At 42.1% G+C, this 21,010-nt stretch overlaps 1 protein-coding gene across 1 annotated transcript in view; it reads left to right on the top strand.

The window, feature by feature from the left end:
* The first annotated feature begins 3,379 nt into the window (after positions 1-3,379).
* The window catches only part of SACM1L (SAC1 like phosphatidylinositide phosphatase), a 31,440-nt gene continuing 13,809 nt past the window's right edge, over positions 3,380-21,010 (top strand). Inside the window, 10 exon segments of the mRNA XM_081883103.1 lie at positions 3,380-3,621; positions 11,241-11,338; positions 12,873-12,917; positions 12,920-12,947; positions 13,557-13,684; positions 14,241-14,390; positions 15,182-15,241; positions 17,342-17,375; positions 18,702-18,803; positions 20,818-20,903. Coding sequence (XP_081739229.1) covers positions 11,264-11,338; positions 12,873-12,917; positions 12,920-12,947; positions 13,557-13,684; positions 14,241-14,390; positions 15,182-15,241; positions 17,342-17,375; positions 18,702-18,803; positions 20,818-20,903 — 708 coding nt within the window. The 5' untranslated portion in view covers positions 3,380-3,621; positions 11,241-11,263.

The raw sequence follows: 21,010 nt of genomic DNA, 5'->3' as shown, positions 1-21,010 counted from the left end.
CTGCCATCACGACTAGGGCAAGTTTTGAACCTCACCGGTACTGTATGTCCCCCCGCATGACAGATGCGTTATTAAATAAAGGAGTAAACAGTCACTTGAATAAACTTGGTACTGAACCTTGAGCAATCTTTAGATTCGACTTATTGATTTTAAAAAACTGTGCCACCTAATTTTCCAAAGAAACACAAGGCAGCTAATAAATGAACAGCAAAATGAGTTAAAGCATATGAACCACTTGTCCAAATCAAGCTCACACGCACAATTAAAATACTAACTAAAAACAAACTGCATTTCCAAACAGCCAACATAAAACCAAGCCTTAAAAAAGTATTATTTCTAATGAACATTGTAGATAACATATCATTATTATTGTTAATACAGTGGTACCTCGGGTTACATACGCTTCAGGTTACATACGCTTCAGGTTACAGACTCCACTAACCCAGAAATAGTGCTTCAGGTTAAGAACTTTGCTTCAGGATGAGAACAGAAATCGTGCAGCGGCAGCTGCAGGAGGCCCCATTAGCTAAAGTGGTGCTTCAGGTTAAGAACAGTTTCAAGGTAAGTATGGACCTCCGGAACAAATTAAGTATTCAACCCGAGGTACCACTGTAGTAGTAGTACTACTACTTCAGTTCAACGAGTTAAATTTGCTTACTACTCTCCTTCTAAGGAGTGAAAGCTGACATAATAGGTCCACAGTGAGGGCCACAAACTGTTCAGCTGTGGGAGCTAACCCATAAAATAGATGTCAACAGAACTATTACGTGGAAAGAAAGTTACCTATAACAGGAATGGCTTTCATGAGATTATTTTGTCCACTGTAACTTTGTGGCGGTAGTCAGTGGCATGCAAAGTACACACACTGCACGTCTTCTGACGATTCCCGGCGTGGGGATTTCACTGGTAGGTTTACACTAATAAACATGCACGCCAATACACCTAAGCAGAAATACAAGACGCTCATGTCACCTGGAGCATCTGCACACTGTTGGTCCTAACATTCATCAAGGGGGACCTGTGTAGGGTGAGTACAACTTGATGCTGTTTTGAGGCTCCTTGGCCACCTATGCCCAAAGGTCCCTTTTCAGGATCCTGCAGTCTCTCCTGGGACAACATGGTCTCCTCCGTGGTTGTCACTGTTGCTGCTGCTCACCATTTTCATGGTCCCTGTACTGTGTGTACAAAGGTGCAACAATGTGGGAGGGGGAGGGGTGGTTCAGTGTCTATAAATTGCTGTCAAATACAATAAGATTGCTCAAAACAAGCCCTAATGGCATTTTCGCTTAGCACACAGTGCACTTCTGCTAAGGGGAACACCCTTTTGCAAAAACACCCCATTGCAGCAACCACTAGCAAACATTGTGCAAAGAAAACTGCAATGGTTGTTGTGCAAACAGGCCTTGGCTAAAAAGCCCTTGAGCTTTCTGAGGGTTGGTTTTCCATCTGTATGGAGGTAGTACCATGGCCTCTGAGCCAGTGACCTGCTTCCAGCCTCCTGTCTGCCCTAGTTAAACCAGCTCAGCTTCAAGTGGTTTCCACTTGGATCTTCTCTGCAGTATACTCTGCATAAAACTCTATCTGTGTTTCTCAATCTATTTCTGAACTGTGTATCTTAGGACCTCTTATGAGCTACTGCTTATTAACAGTGAACTCCAGGCGTTCTGCAAGCATTTGATCAAGGGCACCCACAAAGCTATGGGTGCTGTGAGAGATTTTTGTGGGGAGTGTCCAGAAAACCTTCAGGCCTTTGGGTGTGCTCTGCATGGGACTTCCATAAAGACAGGACTCCTTTAGGGCAAGCATAGAGATTCATGTGCACTCCTGAAAATAACACAGACGACACTGCCAGCTTCCACAATCTTCTCCTGGATGCCATCTTTGGAGTGCAGGTCTGAGGTCTTGAGGTTCCTGCTAAGAACATACATCTCCTGCAAAGCCACATTCACTTACTACTGTTAAGCCCTAAAAAGTTTTGCAGATTTTGTCTCAAAATCCAAGAGTTATAGACGAAACAAGACACAAAGAAAACTCATTTTACCCCACAGTTCTGCACCAATCCACAGAGTGCTACTTAAAGATCTGGGTCTTTGCTGACTTCTTCAGTGTCTAAGTGCACGCCCAGGCTCCTTCTCCTGCCCGGCTGTTATAAGGGTGGCACAGCAGGAAACGTCAGGTGTGCAGCCAACATGAGGCACTTTAGGAAGCTGAAAACTGATGGAACTTTTATTGTCGTCGTCCCCCCCCCAATGCCAAGCCTCCAACAGTGGAAGAACTACCCCATACAGTGGTACCTCGGGGTAAGTACTTAATTCGTTCCGGAGGTCCGTACTTAACCTGAAACTGTTCTTAACCTGAAGCACCACTTTAGCTAATGGGGCCTCCTACTGCGTTGCGCCACTGCTGTGCAATTTATGTTCTCATCTTGAAGCAAAGTTCTTAACCTGAAGCACTATTTCTGGGTTAGCAGAGTCTGTAACCTGAAGCGTATGTAACCCGAGGTACCACAGTACAATAAAAAGTCATGGGAGTGTGGAGAGTGTGCATATGAACTTAACAGGGCTTAGTTCATCTTTTAGCTGCTATTTTACCATTGTTTATATTGTTTTATGGATTACAAATGCAGTATTGCTTTGCTAATCCTATGACTTTTGCTTTAAATGTGATGTTTCAGCTTAATTTTTGTTGTTGCTTTGTTAAGAGTGTTTATAGGTTGCAATTGTTTGACTGATTCTTTGTTAATTAGTCTATGCTGTATTTCTGATCTTCTATTATGTTATACAAGTGCTATAATGACACTGTTATTTATTGTTTGTAAGCCGCTTTGGGATTCATTTGAATGAAAAGCAGCATAGAAATATCAAATCAGATAAAATCAAATGCACCAGGAGTTTTGGGACTGCAGTTGCGACAGTGGATCTGCAGCCAACTGAATCAGAAAGTGTTGAGAATTTTGCGATTCCACTGCTCAAAACTCTAGCGGAGTAGGAGGAAAAAATGCGGCCGAGCCAGCCAGGAGTCGAACCTAGAATCTTCTGATCCGTAGTCAGACGCGTTATCCATTGCGCCACTGGCCCCGCTGGTAGATAGCAGTTCTCTGCCCATATTCTAAATTCATCCGCCGCAGAATCTTACTCCTCTCTCAATTGGATGGGCGGGGGGGGGGTAGCCAGCCAATCAAAACCCTCCCAGGCGCCTTCGCTTCGGCCAGCAGCCAGCGAGAAGCGCTTTTTTTTTTTTTAATACGGAGGCGGAGCCCAAGCGAATCTCGCGGCCAATCCGGGCTCGGGCTGCGTTCGGCGTCGCCCGCAGCTCGCGCCTCAGTAGCGTCACAATTCCGAGCTCCCGCCCGCCCTCTTCCCCCCTCCCTCTCCGCGAGCGTAAGGCCGGCGTGGCCTTGAGCGGCGGCCTCCTCCAATCAGCCGCCGCCTTCGCCCGACGCCGAAATGCTTTCCGAGTAGCTTTGTCCCGAGCGGCGCTCCGTCCCGAAAGGCCCAGGCGCGTCAGGTGAGAGGTGAGGCGAGAGTCCTGGACGCGGAGGAGCCGGGCGGCGCTTGAGAGGCGAGCGGCTGAGGGGGCGGCCATGGCGGCGGCGGCAGGAGCCTACGAGAACTTGAAGCTGTGAGTGGACGGAGGGAGGGAGGGAGAGGGCGGGGGGAAAACCCTCCCTGCAGTGCAGACCACCCCGTCCCAATGGCAGACCCGCAGTGCCCACCCTCCGCCGGCCTCTCCTCGCTATCGTCGTCGTCCTCCTCCCCTTCCGTGGCCATTTTCCGAGCTTCCCTCCTCGGCTGCCCCTCTTTCGACGACGCCCCCCCCGCCCCAAATTGCCGCCCCCCCCGCTTTGCACAGGCAAAACAGTTCCTCCCACTCGCCTCATCTTCCCTGTCGCTTCATTTCCCCGCCAAAAATTTCTTCTGACGCGACTAGCTTGGGTTATTTTTCTATTTCCGACCCCTCTCACCCCATGTTGCTTAAATAACAACAGCAGCAGCAGTTTTATTGTTCGTACCTCTCCCCTCCGACTGGGTCGCCCCAGCCACACTGGGCAGCTTCCAACACACACACAAATTTTATATATATATATATATATATATATATATATATATATATATATATATACACACACACACACACACACACACACACACACACACACACACAGTATATTAATAAATCATTGCACATCACATCATTGCGCATCTTCTAAAGGTTATCTAGTTGCTCATCTCATTGAGGGCGTTTCCACAGGGTCACATTGCCTTTCCTACATTTTTCTTCTCAGTGGGTATTTCCCCCTCCACAACACCAACGTTTATTCATTTTTTTCTGGTGCGGTTTTTCCTCCAGAGAGTTCATAGAACCCTAGAGTTGGAAGGGACTGTGTGAGGGTCATCAATCCCTTGCAATTTAGGATCCCCCCCCCCCATTTTACAACCCTGATATTGGGTCTCATGCTCCACTCCACTGAACTATCCTCAGCCTATAGGTTGCGTGCAAGGTCTCTCTCATCCACTTTTTTTTATGCTCGCCAAGAACTCTGTGAATAGGTGAGGCTGAGGAGAAGGTGTTTGGCCCAAGGTCACCCAGAGAGTTTCATGGCTGACACAACTAAACAACAAACATCCCAGGCCTCTAATCTGACCCTCAGATTGCTAATCACACACCTGCTCTTCTCACCCTGGGTGCTGCACCTGAATAATATGTACTCTGATTAACAACTAGGTTGCAACATCTTGGGGGGGACTAACTAACTACTTCCTGGTAGAAATGAGTTGCTTACTGTATTTTATTTTTTTGAATGCCTATTCTGTCTGTTTCTCCAAGGAGAAGCGAGGTGGGTAAGACAGTAAAAAAATAAATAAATAGTAAAGCAAACATAATTCCTTACAAATATGGAGGCTCTTCCATGTAAAAAATTACATTGTGTAAGAAATAGTAATTTCAGGGTTTCATTGTCTGTCCTCTCGTTGCAATGCATACAGTTCCTGTAAATTCTTACATAGAAGCAGCTTCTTGGTTTACCTAAACTTCCTCTCCACTTTCACTCTGCATGTCCATTCTTTGTTTTCTCCTGTCATTGTTTGTTTGCAAATGTGATTCTGCCTTTACTGTGGCTCCTGAAAAGTTGAACAACCTCTGCCAGTCTTTCTAGTATTATTCATAATGAAGTTAAAAGGGGGCTCAGTTGCATTCTTTCTAACACTATAGCCTGCAGGAGCAAGATAACTGATGTCTGAAGTGAAGGTTAGCCTAGCAAAATGAGAAATGCCAGGGAAGGGAACATATGGTTCTGGGCGGAAAGATGACTCAGGGCACTCCAGGGAGATTCTTTTGTAAACATCTTTAGTGTTGGTTAAGAGAGATCTAGCATCCTCATCTTAAAACATACCTACATGGAAAGAAGACCTATGAAATTAGTGGAACTTTCTTCTAAATATGCACAATTAGAAGGTTGGAGTTTAAATTCTCAGGTATACCGTTGCTGTTACATTTAATTTCCGCAGTCTTCTGTGTGTTTAATAATTAAGTGCCTAATCACTATGGGGATCGTTCAAAATCGAACTCTGTTCCTGGGTCGTCATTTGTATTACTTCAAGATAATAATAGGTGGTTGTGTTTTCAAATAGGCCTTTCAAGTACTTTGGGGATTGCAAAAATTTCTGCAACTTCCACTGGGATTAGATTTAAAGTCACTTTTTCTGTTGGCATTTAATTCTTGTGTAACCTGATAGATGTTTCAGTTGTGACATTATCTGATCAAGTGGTAGGCGCATGCAGGCCTCTTCTTGCATGTGTCCTTAGTTTAATTTCAACAAGCTAATTCAATTGTTCCTTGGCTATCCTGCTTTTCCTTTAGAGCAGGCATGCGAAATCTGGTGCCCTCAACCCCTGTCATCCCAGACCAATGACATCTGGAGGACACCAGCTTCCCCGGCCCTGATTTTAGAGTGCCAGCATTAAAGCAAAGTGTAGAAAGATTGTTTCATTGTTGCAGTACCCCTGACCAGCTACAGGTTCCTCAGGAATTATATTTACTGTTTTTATTTTCTCAAGCCATGTTTGCATTCTGCTGTGAAATATTTCAAGAGAGCATGTAGATTAATCAATGGATGGGCTGCTTTGTGGAGCAGAAATGAGGATGAGAGCATGCAAAAATATATGCAAGTGCCCACCTAGCTGCTAGACAGCTCAGTAGGACACATTAATAAAACCAAACAGCAGCGATCTACTTATTAAAAATATTTATACTGTATACTGTTTAATAACTAAAGTCTTTTGTATTTAAATAGTAGGCATGCAAATAAAGAGAAACTTACAGAAACAGAAAAAACTGTTGGAAAACCAGTAATATGAAAATTTGAAAGTACTGCAGTCAGTTATTATAAGTATGTTATGTACATATGGATGAATGTCAGTGATAAAGGTATTGTCTTAACATGGAATTTTTATCCTATGACCTTCACTTTTTGAACAATATTCAAGAGATTTTACCTTTGACTCTTAGTTGGAACCCCAAGGACAACCCAAACAATTGCAGGTTTTGTGTTTTAAATGTGAGCAGATCAATTATAGAAGATGAAAGTTCACTTTTAAACGTAGTTCTCATGAAGCGTAGACAGTGTCTTCCCTAAGTAGCTGTCTACCCAGATCCTGCATGACTTGGAACAGGGAGCTGTCCTTTTTGCCTTTGCCATTCAGTAATGTAGGCTGACATATAGAAAAAGGCATTCTTTTGATCACGGTATATTTGACAGGCAGCATCTCAGCTTTAATAAAATCCGATGAATAGCGAGCGAGAACATGCAGAAATGATTTTTTTTTCTCTTTAAAGAAAGCTGTTGCTGCTTTGCTTTAAAAAATGGTTAGTTATGTTAAGAGGGATACTTAGAAGGGTTATGCAATTGAAAATTATTTGATTGGGACATGAGGCAACTTGAAGCACAGAGCAGCGTAAGTAGAACTGAAATGTAACATTTTATACAATTTGCAGAATCACCTCTGTTCAGGGTGCTGCATAAATGTTAGTGTAATGTGGCCTGTCTGCCCTCATTATCGTTTTAGTTTGAGGATAATGTCAAGATGGATGGGCGATGCACTGCTCAGCACAGTATGGGTGCCTTTTTTGAATTCTTCTCTCGACAATCTGTGGTTGCTGGCATTGAGTAGCTTCCTGTATTAGAATAATATTAAGCATTCATGATGGAAATATGTACATTACTGAAATCAAGGTTGGAGCAGTGAAACTGTATAAAAGAATTCTGAAATGATAGTGGATGCTGAATGCAATGCTAACTTTAGATGCCATTAGAGCATCAAATACTGAGTGCATAATGTCTTTCCCCCTAATTGGAAAAAGAGCAAGGTGCTTTTGCAGAGAAGACTTACATCTGCAAATCCCAAATTAATATTAAGCATTCAGTAAGGTCTATCTCTGAATTGTCTACCCGTTCTGTGAGATGGTTGCAAGTGAGAAAATAATACATGGATTTTGTGATTTGAAATGCGTCCAGATATGTTTGGCAGCCTATGAAACTAAACCATAAAACTAAACAAGACCTCATTGCAAGATCTTTATCTCAAATATAAACTGGCTCATCTAGGTAACTCAAGATTGAATAACTTTTATTTTTCATTTTTAAAGAACATGTTTGCCTGTTATATTGCTAAAAGAAACATATGTTGATTTTTGTTTTTCTTTTAAAGCAAGCCTTTGTTGGTATCTTGTTAATTTTATTTATTTAACTTACTAGTTGTTGCTGGATAACTTTGGAGATAGATTCATTTAGACAGACAGAGTGGAAAGGCAGAAAGGGGCCATAACCTGGAAATTTTGGTGAAGTTTGAAGGAAGAGAAGAACTAGGCATGAAGTACATGAAGGCACAAAGAAATACCAAGTCAAGGTTGCACTAGGGAGACAGGATATCCTCTTTTTTGCTGATGCATTTTTATAAACATTGGTTGGTATTGCAAAACTGTGATAAGTGCAAATGTTGAAGGATGGCTATAGTTCTATTCTCGTATTGTTTCAGAAGTTGCACATTTGGCTTTAAATGCAAGCAGAATCAAATTTATAGCAGTAGCATTCAAGGGCAATGAGAAACAAGGCCTCTCCATTCCCTCATTGCCTTTGTTAATAAAATAAAGAAATGCACAGCTTTGGAATCAAAGCACCATGATCCTACAGGCAACAATAAGAAAATACTACGGAATAGTTGGGGAATTCAGTTGTCTCCTGTGCCATCTAGATTGACAACAACTGTAGATTGATATGCAAAGGAAGTTACAAAGGTGGACCAATTTGATCTTATATTGTTTTCCAGGCAGATGCTATAATGAGCCATGCCAGGAGTTAAACTCCTGTGGCAAATTAATGAACCCAGAAAGTGATTGCAGTAGAATTGATTGAGAAAATAACTATGAAGATTTTAAAGAGAGTTTGTAAGTGCCCTGTGTTATGCTAATTGATCATTAGTTAGGAGGGTTATGTGGTTTTGGAGCTTGGGTGATCAGGCTGGGAGAGGGAGCAGTGAGCCAAACTTTAGGATTCCTGGGAATGTGACGTTCTCTTCTAAGTAAGGAGTCATGAGACTCTGTTGCTCTATTATATTTTTGGTGAGGATAAGAGAGATGGAGTGTAAAGCAATTTGTATGTCAAAGTCCCTGAGAAATTCCGTATTAATCCATCCAATCATAATGTATTGCAATCAAAGAACAAAGCAGATGGAACATGTGTTTGCTCGTACACAATCATTTTATTTTATGATGCCAGCATTAAATGATGTGCATTTCTGAATTGGTTGGCATGGCTAAACGTCGGATAAGATGCTCTTATGCCTAATATCACCATAAGCAGCACTTGTCTTTTCAGTTGCAACAGTTCCAGTGCTAGACTGTAAGCAAGGTATGTGTGCAGGAATTAGCCCTAAGCTGTACTGCACCTATAGAAATAGGATCTGAACATGGAACAGTCTTAATACTCAAGTAGCTGAAGAGGTTTCAGTCTTTAGACCCACCAGCCAGTTTCAGATTTTAGTTTATCCTTCTTTAGTGCTTTTTAAATGTAAGATGCTCTGCAGGTTTTTCTTATTCTTCTTTGTAGCTCTATTTGATAGCCTGTCTAAAGTTCTAGCAATATCTGTTACCTTAGACTAAGGAATGGAAAAAGGCAGTAGGGAGGGGAAAGTTAACATTTCTGCGCTTCCAAGATTTCTATCTGGGAGGAAAAGCCTTGCTGCTGTGAAAACAGTGTGTGGAGTCAGGTGGCTGAAACATCAAGCAGCAAGGGGGCCTACCCATTTTCCAGCTGATAAGCATGGAAATGGCTTACCTACTTTAGTCGCCCTGCTCAGAGATCCTCCCTGTTGTCAGTCCTCAGTTTTGAGTGCCTTGTAATTGGCCTCTGCCAGCATAATAGATGACTGCATCTGAGGCTTGTGATCCCTTTCTCTCCTCTCACCCTGTTTTGCCAATCTCACTGCTTAACAGTGCATAGATATCTTGTCCCTTCTCCTAAATCAGCTGCTCAAAGGCAGCTTTCCCCCACTTCTTATCTTGCATTGCTCTGTTTGAAGCTGTCAAGTTGTTTTGCTAATAAAAAAATATGGGCTCCCATATGCTTTCCTTGCTTGCTGAAAATGAAAGTGAATTGGTTGCTCTTTCCTTTTGCTGGATAGCTGCCATTTGCTGTGAATATGGAAATGTGATTCCATTGTTTGATCTCGCATCATTTGCATGTCATGCGTGTCTGTGCCTAATAATGTAATTTAGTTAGGTTATTAGCACGTGCCATTCTGAGCAGAATGTTTTTTTTTTCTTTTAAAGAAAGCGTTAGAAAGCAAATACTGTACACTTAAAGTAGATTTTTTACTCTTTGTGTCTTACTCAGAAGTGATATTTAAACTACAGTGGTGCCTCGCAAGACGAAATTAATTCGTTCCGCAAGTCTCTTCGTCTTGCGAGTTTTTCGTCTTGCGATGCACGGTTTTCCATAGGAATGCATTGAAAATCAATTAATGCGTTCCTATGGAAACCGCCTTCCCCCGACCTCTTCTGGCAGGCGGCATTTTAAAATCGCCGGGGACAGCGGAGGACTTCTCCGCTGTTGGGGCGATTTAAAAGCCCCCGGTTAGGCAGGCAGGGGGGAGCAAAGACTTTTGCCCCCCGCCCGCCTTCGGAAGAGGTCCAGGACCTCTTCCCAAGGTGGGCGGGGGGGGGGGCAAAAGTCTTTGCCCCCCCTGCCTGCCTTCAAAAGCCGTCCGGGATAGCGGGAAGCGCTTCCCTGCTATCCCGGACCGCTTTTAAAATGCTGGCGGTGGGGAGCAAAGCCTTTCGCCCCCGCCGGCCTTCCTGGACCTCTTCTGAAGTCCGGAGGGGGGAAAAAGGCTTTGCTCCCCACCGCCAGCATTTAAAAAAAGGTCCCCGAGATTTCCCTATGGGCTTTCGTCTTGCGATGCAAGCCCATAGGGAAAATCGTCTAGCGAAGCGTCGCAAAAACCGAAAAACCCTTTCGTCTTGCGGGTTTTTCGCCTTGCGAGGCATTCGTCTTGCGGGGCACCACTGTACAGACTTCTTAACTCGTATTTCTCATCCACTGTGGTATCTCCATTTAGTTGTGTGTTTTGTGGTATGTCCTGTAATTTGTATGTTCTGCCCAGTGCCCAGAACACATGGGGAAAGTGGGGAGGTATAGGAAAAATCAAGAGAAGCACAATGAAGCATTGGGAGATGGACTGGAAGGTGCAGAGATAATTCAGCTACATCAGAAATTGAATGTTACGCATGTGAGAGATCTTCCTCTTTTAGGAAGAGTGCTTCTTCCTTTCAAATTTAAGTTTTGTTTTCAAAGTTTCCTCAAAGTAGTAAGATTTGATGTTTGACTATATTGATGCTAAACATAGGACGTTGCCTTAAATGAACTCGGACTATTGGTCCAACCAGCTCGGTAGTACATTTATGAAACACTCTCATGGTTTCAAACAGAGAGTCTTTCCCAGCCATACCTAGAGATATTGGAGTTTGAACCTGGCACTTTTTGCATTCAAAGAAGATGCTCTACCACTACAGCTCTTCCCCAAACCGGAGCTTTTTTAACTTGCCGTCTTTGTTTACTGTCTTGCATAATGGGTATATAGCTTTTCTTCCTATGGGTGATCGTGATAAGAATTCCAGCGAGCCCTAATATTTTAAAGTGATGTTGCTTGTCTGGTGGTGATCTTGCACATTTATTGCATTTTAGGCACATAACGCCAGAAAGGTTTTATGTGGAAGCTTGTGATGATGGAGCCAATGACGTACTTTCCATTGACAGAGTCTCCACAGAGGTCACTCTTACAGGTATTTTTCATCATCACTTTGGAAATGCTGTAGTTTAGCCTTAAATTGTTTTCCTTTAAGCTACACAGTAAATTAGCCAGCAACCTGAAAACTATCACAAATCTGGCTCATAAACCCATCAGTTATCCTTCCTCCTTCGTAATAATATATCTGTTTATACATTTCTTGACCGATCAAATTTATTTTCATTTACCTGTACATTCTGAAAATTTAGTGTGTGTTTGTGAAAATTATTATGTATATTCAAGTTTCTCAAGCTTATATTCAAGCAATGAGCTTTGGAATAGAAACTTTTAGGAAATTCTGTTTATTGTGTAGCAGTATATGAATCCAGTTGGCTTTAGCTGTATAAACACCACACTTCCTGGTTGCAATACATCTCTAGTCGAAGAAACAATTCAATACTAAATCAATATTTGGTGAAGGAAGGAAAGAAGCAGTGATGACTCAGAACTTTTCTCTGTTTTTCCTGTACGTATCAAATGGTGGCAGGGATGCTCCATGGTAGAATAAGCTTAAAACCTGCTAGGCGAATTTTGCTCTTGTGGAGCATCTTTATTTATTTGTTTATTCAAAAAGGTGATTTACAGTATCTGATATAATCAGTTAAAAACATATACAACATTACAATAGTAACAATGGCAAAAAAGACGAACCAAAACAAACAATGAACGGAAACAATGGAATCCTACCACTCCACACACAGCCGCTAAAAAGGGAGGTGGGACCTAAGAACAACCGAATCTACTCCAACAATTAAAAGTAATTTCAAAAATCTTTGGTACATTACATTGATTTCTATCATATAACTGTTGTGGCTTCCGCCAAAGAATTTTAGGAATTGCAGTCTGATGAGGAGGTAACAATTTAGTTAGAGATTCCCAGACCCACTGCTGAACTAGTAATTCCCTGGGATTGACTGTTTGATTAAACAGTCAATAAATATAGTTAAACTTCTTAAACTATAAAGTGTAGGTGGTTCTAACATTCTACCCCCCCCCCCCCGGCTATCTGCATCCTTTAAAAGCAGTGGCATTGCTGCATATTTTTTATTTCCTACTTTCTGTTGATGGTAACAAATAATTCTCGCCCATCCCTATCATTTTCCTGGTTGTGTTTTGGTTCTTATGACTCTGTAGCCCCCAGTGTTGGTGGTAATTCTTCTAAAATAAATGCACCTTTCCATACTCACAAATCCTCTACTGAGACTTTTACCTGCAGAGACAGGTAAAAGTATTGGTCAGGAACTGCCAAGTACAGCTCTGATCTTGAGGCTTCAGTAAATCAAGTCTGTGTTGGCGGGGGATGGGGAAAAGAATCTCATCTAATGTGTCAATGATTCCAAATTCATCTAATAAACATAAGTGTTAGCTCCATGTGTTTAAATTTTCAAGTTTTTAGTTTTGATCTTAGTAATGTTAAACTATTTATTATGAACACAGGGTCATTTAAATCTTATTGGATTGTGTTTGGCTGCATGTGATAGATCTAATACTGGTATACTGAGACAGCGTATCCTGTTTTTCCTTTGCAGTTAAGAAAGATATTCCGCCTTCAGCAGTTACCAGGCAAATATATGGCATTTTGGGGACAATCCGTCTAGTGGCAGGTATGAGAATTTCAGTTATGAAGTAGTATTATTTATGATGTCATACAGTTATTTTGAGATCTTATAATAAGAGCCTGGTGCGCATTCAGAATTGTTATGTGGTACCACTCTGCTGGAATGTCATCATTTTAGACTGCATGTGTGGCATTGCATATTTTTAATGTTCCCTCTTTGTGTTTTAAGTCTTGCTTATAAAAGCAGCACATTATGTTGAGGGCTCAGCCACAATCCGTCCCCCCGCCAATGATGGTTTTTGAAGTGAAAGAGCATTCAAATTTGTGGTTGCCTATTTGACAATCTTTGGGAATGGCGATTTGTGATGAGTACATGCAGCCGGAATATCATTTAAAAACCACAATGTCCATGAATCTCCTGAAAACTGGTACATGGAGCAGTACCACAGAAACATGCTTTGTCATGTTTTGTGGTAGAAGAGAATTAATTCCAGCTCTCAAGATTGTAGGGGTGATGACAAACATTGCAAACTATTTGAAGCAAGGCATGAAGTTCAGTGTCTCTGCCAACTTCCCTGCTTCCTTTTTGCTAGAACTGCCTTATATTCGTAGAAGACAAATCAGTATTGCTAACCAGAGTCCTTCTGTTTTACAGGCACGTATCTTATTGTAATAACAAAAAAGAGAAAAGTAGGTGAATTTTTCAATCATGTTGTTTGGAAAGCAACAGACTTTGACATCCTCTCTTACAAAAAGACCATGCTTCATTTAACTGATATTCAGGTAGGAATAGATTTGGTAAAAGAAACACCTTTCAGCTACTTTGAAATATGTTTGAGATGAAATGAGCATAGATCTCTTTGTTAAAAAATGTGACTTGTTCAAGCATTATTTTTATGAAGCATTTTTGTGAATTCAAAAACTGGCTGGGGTCTAAAGGGACACTTTTTCTCAGAGGATACCTTCTCATTGCAGCATGTTCCTTTCACTGTAGAGCTGCTTCTGAAGGCCAAGACATCCTCCAGAACAAAATTTAGTGCAGTTAAGAGGATAAAATTGATGCATGCCCATTCCTTCTTGCTTGCACTCAGAGCTGCTGTTAGGAGCACACAGTGTTCTTTTACTCCTGACCATAAGTTCTTAACTCCTCATAAACAGCTGTGCATTGGTATGGTGGAATTGGCTTATATTTTAGCAACAGAATGCTTTGTCTTGAAAAGAAGAACCTTGAAACACTTTCTCTGTGAGCTCTTTGTCAGATATTGTAGGAAACTTGTATCCACCAGGAGGGGAAATTAGAGAAAGTGTGGCAAATAACAGTGCTTTCCCTCTTTAACAGTTACAGGACAATAAAGTCTTTTTATCAATGATTAGCCATGTATTGAGTGTGGACGGATTTTATTTCTCTACGACATACGACTTAACGCACACTTTACAACGGTTGGCTAATACCAGCCCGGAGTTCCAAGAAATGAGCTTGCTAGAAAGGGTAAGAAAGGATACAGTTTATTGCCAACTAAATATATATATATATACGCACACACAAGATATGTGTCTTTCAGTACCTGAATGATAGCATGTTTATTTAAACTGTAAATAGAGACTGTAGGGACACGGGTGGCACTGTGGTCTAAACCAGAGTCTCTTTGGGCTTGCCGATCAGAAGGTTAGCAGTTCGAATCCCCGTGATGGGGTGAGCTCCCGTTGCTCAGTCCCAGCTCCTGCCAGCCTAGCAGTTTGAAAGCATTCCAGTGCAGGTAGATAAATATGTACCACTGCGACAGGAAGGTAAACAGCGTTTCTGTGCGCTGTGGTTCCCGTCAAGGTGTTGTGTTGCGCCAGAAGCGATTTAGTCATGCTGGCCACATGACCTGGAAGGCTGTCTGTGGACAAACGCCTGCTCCCTCGGCCTCAAAGCGAGATGAGTGCCACAACCCCATAGTCGCCTTTGACTGGACTTAACCTTCCAGGGGTCCTTTGCCTTTTTAATATTTATTTAAACTGTAAAAGTTGCAATGTATTATTATGTAATATCCTGTTTGCAACAAAAGCCATTTGATTAAAATTTAGATTGATAGTTTGGGAATTTATTCTGCGAACCACTAATCTACCACCTGATTTGTTTTGCTCTTTTTGGGGAAGAGAGGCATGTGTGTTTCTTTAATTGTTACATGGTAGGGGAAAGGGATTGGCTTACTGCCACATTTCAGGAAAGCATTGTCTGAAAGCAAACAAGACCCTTGGTGTTTAAAATTTACCCTATGATGCACCTCCTTACAGGCAGATCCTCGGTTCGTATGGAATGGGCACCTCCTTAGAGAATTCGCTGCTCAGCCTGAGGTAATGTATATGCATTTTGTTGAGCATAATCTCCATAATGTTGAAGATAGTGAAAACACAGCTATAAAAGCTGGCCTGCTTTTGGGTTCATGTGACCGGAACAGCTGGTGATAAAATGCGAAGTCTTTTATGGTTGTAGCAAACTATATAGTAATAACTGTTACAGAAACCAGTATCTTTTATTTTAAATGGAGCAGAAACACTAGTGCTTGTGCTAGTTGAAAAAGACCTTAATAAAGTGGGGGTTGCTAGGCATGTTTCCCAACCAAACGTGTTTGGCAAATCCCTGGTTCAGAACTTAAATTTGTCAGCCACCCTCCTATTAAGACGTGTGTAGAGCAAATTCACTCAATCAACGTCTTGCACAGCTCACTAAGAAGAGTCCTCAATTATGCATGCAAGGATACAGTTTTTCCTTGCCAAGACGTGGTATCAATTCCTCGCAGGTCAGCTAACCACCCTAATTCCTTTCAGCAGTGAACAGGCAATAAGCAAGTTGCTAATACAGTGTTTGCCAATGGATCTGGATGAGGTGGCTCCCAGAATGTTGCCTTTGCAAGAGATACTACAAATCTCCCTTGAGATGTCACAGCAGCTGCCGAGAGCCAAACAATTCATTAAGACTGCCAACTTAACAAAATAGCAGCTCGTGAAACCGTTAGTGATGAAAACAGTCTCTTTCTCGCCTGCAGCTTTATTATCAGTTGGAGGGGGAGAAACCTCACCTATCCTGTGCTCTTTATGTTCATACAAATGCTTAGTTCTGCAATTAGCTGCCTTATGGTACAATCCAACAATTAACGCTTTGAGCCAACGGCATTTAGCCACGGAGCAGATAGCATTCTTTACCAATAGCTTAGAGTCACGATGTCCCTGGTTGAAGTTTTGCCTGAGCCATAGGTTTGGTAGGTAATAGGAAACCTTTTCTTAAACCAAGAACTAGTGTAGCATTGAATCAATTTTATAATGAATGATTTTAGAATGTTGTTTGTACTGTACTTTTGTACTGTTTTATTTTTGTTAGCCGCCCTGAGCCCGGCTTTGGCTGGGGAGGGCGGGATATAAATAAAATTTATTATTATTATTATTATTATTATTATTATTATTATTATTATTATTATTATTATCATTATTGTAGCTAAGACCCTGAGCAGAGAATTGGGGAAACTCTTAGTCTAAATTTCACTTCAGAGAGAAGAAAATGCAAGCATCAAAGCCACTCATTTTATTTATTACTCCATTTATATCCCACTTTTCCTCCAAAGTGCTCAAGGTGGAGTACATATAGTCGTACCTTGGTAGTTGAACGGAATCCATTCCGGAAGTCCGTTCAACTTCCAAAATGTTCGGAAACCAAAGAGTGGCTTCTGATTGGCTGCAGAAGCTTCCTGTGGCCAATCAGAAGCCGTGGAAGCCCCATCGGACATTTGGGTTCCAAAGAACGTTTGTAAACTGGAACAATTATTTGGGATTGCAGCATTCGGGAGCCAAAACATCAGAGTACAAAGGCATTCAGGAGCCAAGGTATGACTGTAGTTACAACAACTAATGTGTTTTTCAAACAGTTTCATGTTACAAATCCCAAATCTTATAACATAAGTTCCGGAAAACAAGTTCCTTTAAGGAATGCTTATTTTTGGACTTTGAACAAGACTCTTCCCTTGTACATCCCTCTTCTGTGTAGGTATAAGTTTATTTCTCTTGCGTGTGAGAAGGGGTTACTTTGCTTTGCCCTTCCACATTTTGTCTGCCAAATCTCAGCTTTGGTAGGAATATGCCAGGTGGCCACCTTCTTTCCATGCATATGCAATAAGGAGTAAGTTCCATCTACCTTGCAAGGTGGTTGAAAGGATATGGAAACAATGCATGTGCGAGAGTCAAAAATCTAAAGCATGATAAAATTACGGTATATTATTGATCTGTGTGCTACAAGCAGGTGGCACTAAGTACATACAGTGTGAGTACAGAACATTTTACTGTAAATGCTGTATTGCTAGTTTGTCCAAATTCTGTATTGGTTAACATTCCAATGTCCAGTGCTTGGGCAAGTCTTCAAATACTCAAATATGGTGGTTCAACCGTGAAATGTTTGTTTTACAGATCCATAGGTTTGCCACTCCAGTGATGCATGGATGTATCTTTTCATGATTCTGTCACAATTCAGTTAATATTTAGAGCCTTGGCAGAGTGCTGCTTCCACACCCGTTCTACAAAATGAGGTACCTGAGCAACTTGAAGGTGGAAATGCCAAAGCTTTTTAGCGTATACAATCTTTAATGCCTCCTCTAAAACTTCCAACTTCATCCTAAAAGCTACCCCCCTCCAAAAACAACATCATCCAGGCACTGCAGGGACTGGGAGAAAAGGAGCTGGCTGAGTAATACTATTTACTGTTTCTTGGCTAGAACATAAAAAAATTGTGCTGTTCAGTTCCAATGTAAGAAGGGGTCATGATTTGTGTTTAAGATATTAGCCGGTGAGACCAAAATGCTGACGTGTGGAGCGTTCCTCTTCAGTGTTGAGCCAAGCCTTCTTCCATAAAACTCCATTGATTTTCATTTCTAATCCCCACTCTAGCTTTCAGTTGGCTTCCCCTCCTCTCCCCCAAACAATTCACCAGCATTACATGGCCATTTAGTAGTGTCCATTGGCTTGGTTGGTTGGTTGGTTTTTTGTTTTTGTTTTGGAATGGGGTGGGATGCCTCTTAGGGTTTTTCTGCAGATTTTCTGAACTTTGCAAGTATTGCGGGATCCCCCAAGCATGGTTGCACCACCTGCTTCTGTGTGCATTGTGGTATTTTGGCTACATAATATGGCCTTGGAGTTCACTTTAGTTAGTGTGTGGGTGTATGCGCAGTGTAGTAAGTACTATTTATCAGGTTTGGTTTGAAGTCCCAACATAATGGCTTCTTCATAAAAATGTTTATACAGATCTCTTTTTCCCTACCAGTTGGAAATTGAGGGGAAATTCAAATTTCTCTTCCCCTCTATTCCTAACAAAAGCACCAAAAAAACCCCCAGTATTTTTAATCATGCCTGCACTCATAGATACTAAGTTGCTGGCTCTTAACTTCAGTGTTAAGAAGTTTGAAGTAGAGAAAATGTGTTCTCCATGGATTGTATCCAACATTGACTCTTAGCTGATGATAAGGCTCCCATCAGTGGAAAGGGGAGATAAGCAATTTTTAGTGATTCACTAAATCTGCTCTGGAGAGTCCCACAATCCTCTAGAGCAGATCTGGAAGTTCAGAGAAGAGGGAATACCTGAACATTGCCTCTCTCCTCGTTCAGCTGATGAAAGCTTTACTGTCAAGGAAGTAATGGTGTGTGTTCCAGCTCTGTGTCCGTATTCCTGTATTTCAGCCATTCTGAGAAAGGTTGGTGATATCGCTCCCTTCTCGGATTTACTGTTGTTGTCAATGTGCACACGTGTATTCCTTAACACATCTCCTTCAATCAGTTATTATCATGCACTCTTGTTCCATTAATGGAAAATATTTTGACTGGATTCTTATTTCCCGAAGAAGTTGTTTCAGAGCAGGCGTGCGCTACTATGTAAGAGGTAAGACACATGCACCGCGAATGGTTGTTAGTAGTGCTACCTCGGTGATGGGAAGGTGTATATTAATGATGCCTAAGGCCAGAAATGACCCACTGAGTGGCAACGGACTGCTATACTAGTTCCCTGGCAAGTGAGTCCCAGAAGGGGGAGGGGCAAGGAGGTTGGTAGGGGTCAAATGTTCCAGCAGAGCCAATCCAGTGCTTCTGCTAGTGCACCGACCTCCCTGCTTCTTTTCCCCTTCTGGTAAGTAACAGTGACCCACCTGCTGAAAAGCCAGCATAGTGACTCCTTCCCACTTCTGTGTAAGTTGCCTTGAGTGGGACAGGCCCCCCAAGGCAGTCTTGTTAACAGGATGAAACTGTTGTTGTGTTTTACCACATACTATGCAGATTTAGTTTTGAAAAGTTCTCCAAGTGCCTCTGCTATCTCCACACGTTGATGCAGATTCAAGTTGCTTGTGTATAAAAGTCCCATATTTTTCGCCCTATAGGACACACTTTTCCCCCTCCAAAAATGAAGGGGAAATGTGTGTGCGTACTACGGGGCGAATGCAGGCTTTCACTGAAGCCTGGAGAGCGAAAGGCGTCGGTGCGCACTGACCCCTCTCGCTCTCCAGGCTTCAGGAAGCTATCCGCTAGCTGTGGGAGACGCAGCACTCCCATGGCTAGCGGAGACCTTGCCGGCACCCAGAAGCTTGGGGCGTGCTGAGCTCAGCACGCCCCAAGCTTCGGGCTTCATGCAGCTCTATGCTAGCCGTGGGAGAGCTGTGCGACTTCATGCAGCTCTCCCACGGCTTGCGGAGAGCAGCCTGTTCTGGGGGCTGGGCTCGGGAGAAGCTCGGGCTTCCCCAGCCCCGCACCTGGGGGGAAAAAATATTTTCCCCTCCTTTATTTCCCCCCCAAAAAAACTAGGTGCGTCCTATGGGGCGAAAAATACGGTATTTTTTTTTGGAGGAAGGAAAATGCACATATAAAAATAAACAAATCAGCAAATATGTGTGTGTACACACACACACACACACACACAATCTGTAGGCAAATACCCATTTACACTGGGGGTACGTTCCAAGGCACAGTCCGTTTAAGTAAAAATGCATATATTGGGAACACCATTGAAAAAGCCTGCATTTTGTTGAGGGATCTCAGTAATCCTAAAATATGGATTTAATATTGTGAGAAAATGTTTTATTTTCTATTTTTTGTGTGTGGTTTATTCTTTTGTACTTACGCGATGATAACGTTTAATTGTGAAAATTAATTTAATTTTTTTTAAAAAAAGCCTGCAAACACCCTCTAAAAAACACCCTTGAAAAACCCTTTGAAAAACAAAAAATCCCCCACAGTCTCTCCCTCCAAACCTCCTTGTTCAAACACAACTCTCTACAGGCCTCAAAGGTTGGTGCAAAGGCTTATGGGGTTGCTATTTTTGTGCCGTTTTTGCCCCTTTTCATTGCCAGTTTGTGGTGATGTGCGTGTGTGCCTTGAACACACAGAAATGGGGAGTTTGTCTGTATAGTTGCAGTTTGGGGAAGGAAGAAAGGGGTGGTTCATTCTCTCTCTGTCCCTCCATGCCAAGTGCAACTCAATGCAACAACCTCCCCACAACTACCTTGGAACAGCACCCCTCACAATTCTGCAATTGCTGCTATTTAACAAACTGTTTTTGTGAAACAAAAAGCCCCAGTGGATACAGAGAGCTAACGGCATGTTTTTTTCCTTGGATTGCGATTATCATCTCAAAGTGGATTCATTGGTGGCAAAGTATCTTCCACTACTCGTCCTTTAATGCTTGGAGAACTGCTGTACCCAGTAACAGAAACACACTGCCTATGCAGCATTTTATGAATGCGCAAAAATGCAACATAAATAATCCTCTGCAGGACACGGTGTTCTATTGGAAGTTCTTGGTTTCATTGTACTTGAAGTATGCAGAAATGATGAAATGGAAGGATGTGGATAATAAGGCTTTGAGCTATAGGCAGTCAGGGATAACTCTGAATTGCTTAATCTCGCAGGTATTGATTCTGAAGGACATGCGGCAAACTTCGTAGAAACGGAACAGATAGTACATTACAATGGGAGCAAAGCATCTTTCGTTCAGGTACGTTTATGAAATTTCTCACCAGCCCTTCATCAGAAAGGAATCAAGATGAACAATACAATTAAGGGAACATAGTCAAATGATAATTTAAAAGGAGCACAAGAGAC

Source organism: Podarcis melisellensis (genome assembly GCF_964234715.1).
Source record: "Podarcis melisellensis genome assembly, chromosome: 12".
NCBI lineage: Eukaryota > Metazoa > Chordata > Lepidosauria > Squamata > Lacertidae > Podarcis > Podarcis melisellensis.
The sequence above is the reverse complement of the archived record's forward strand: the minus strand, read 5'-3'. Positions and strand labels throughout refer to the sequence as shown.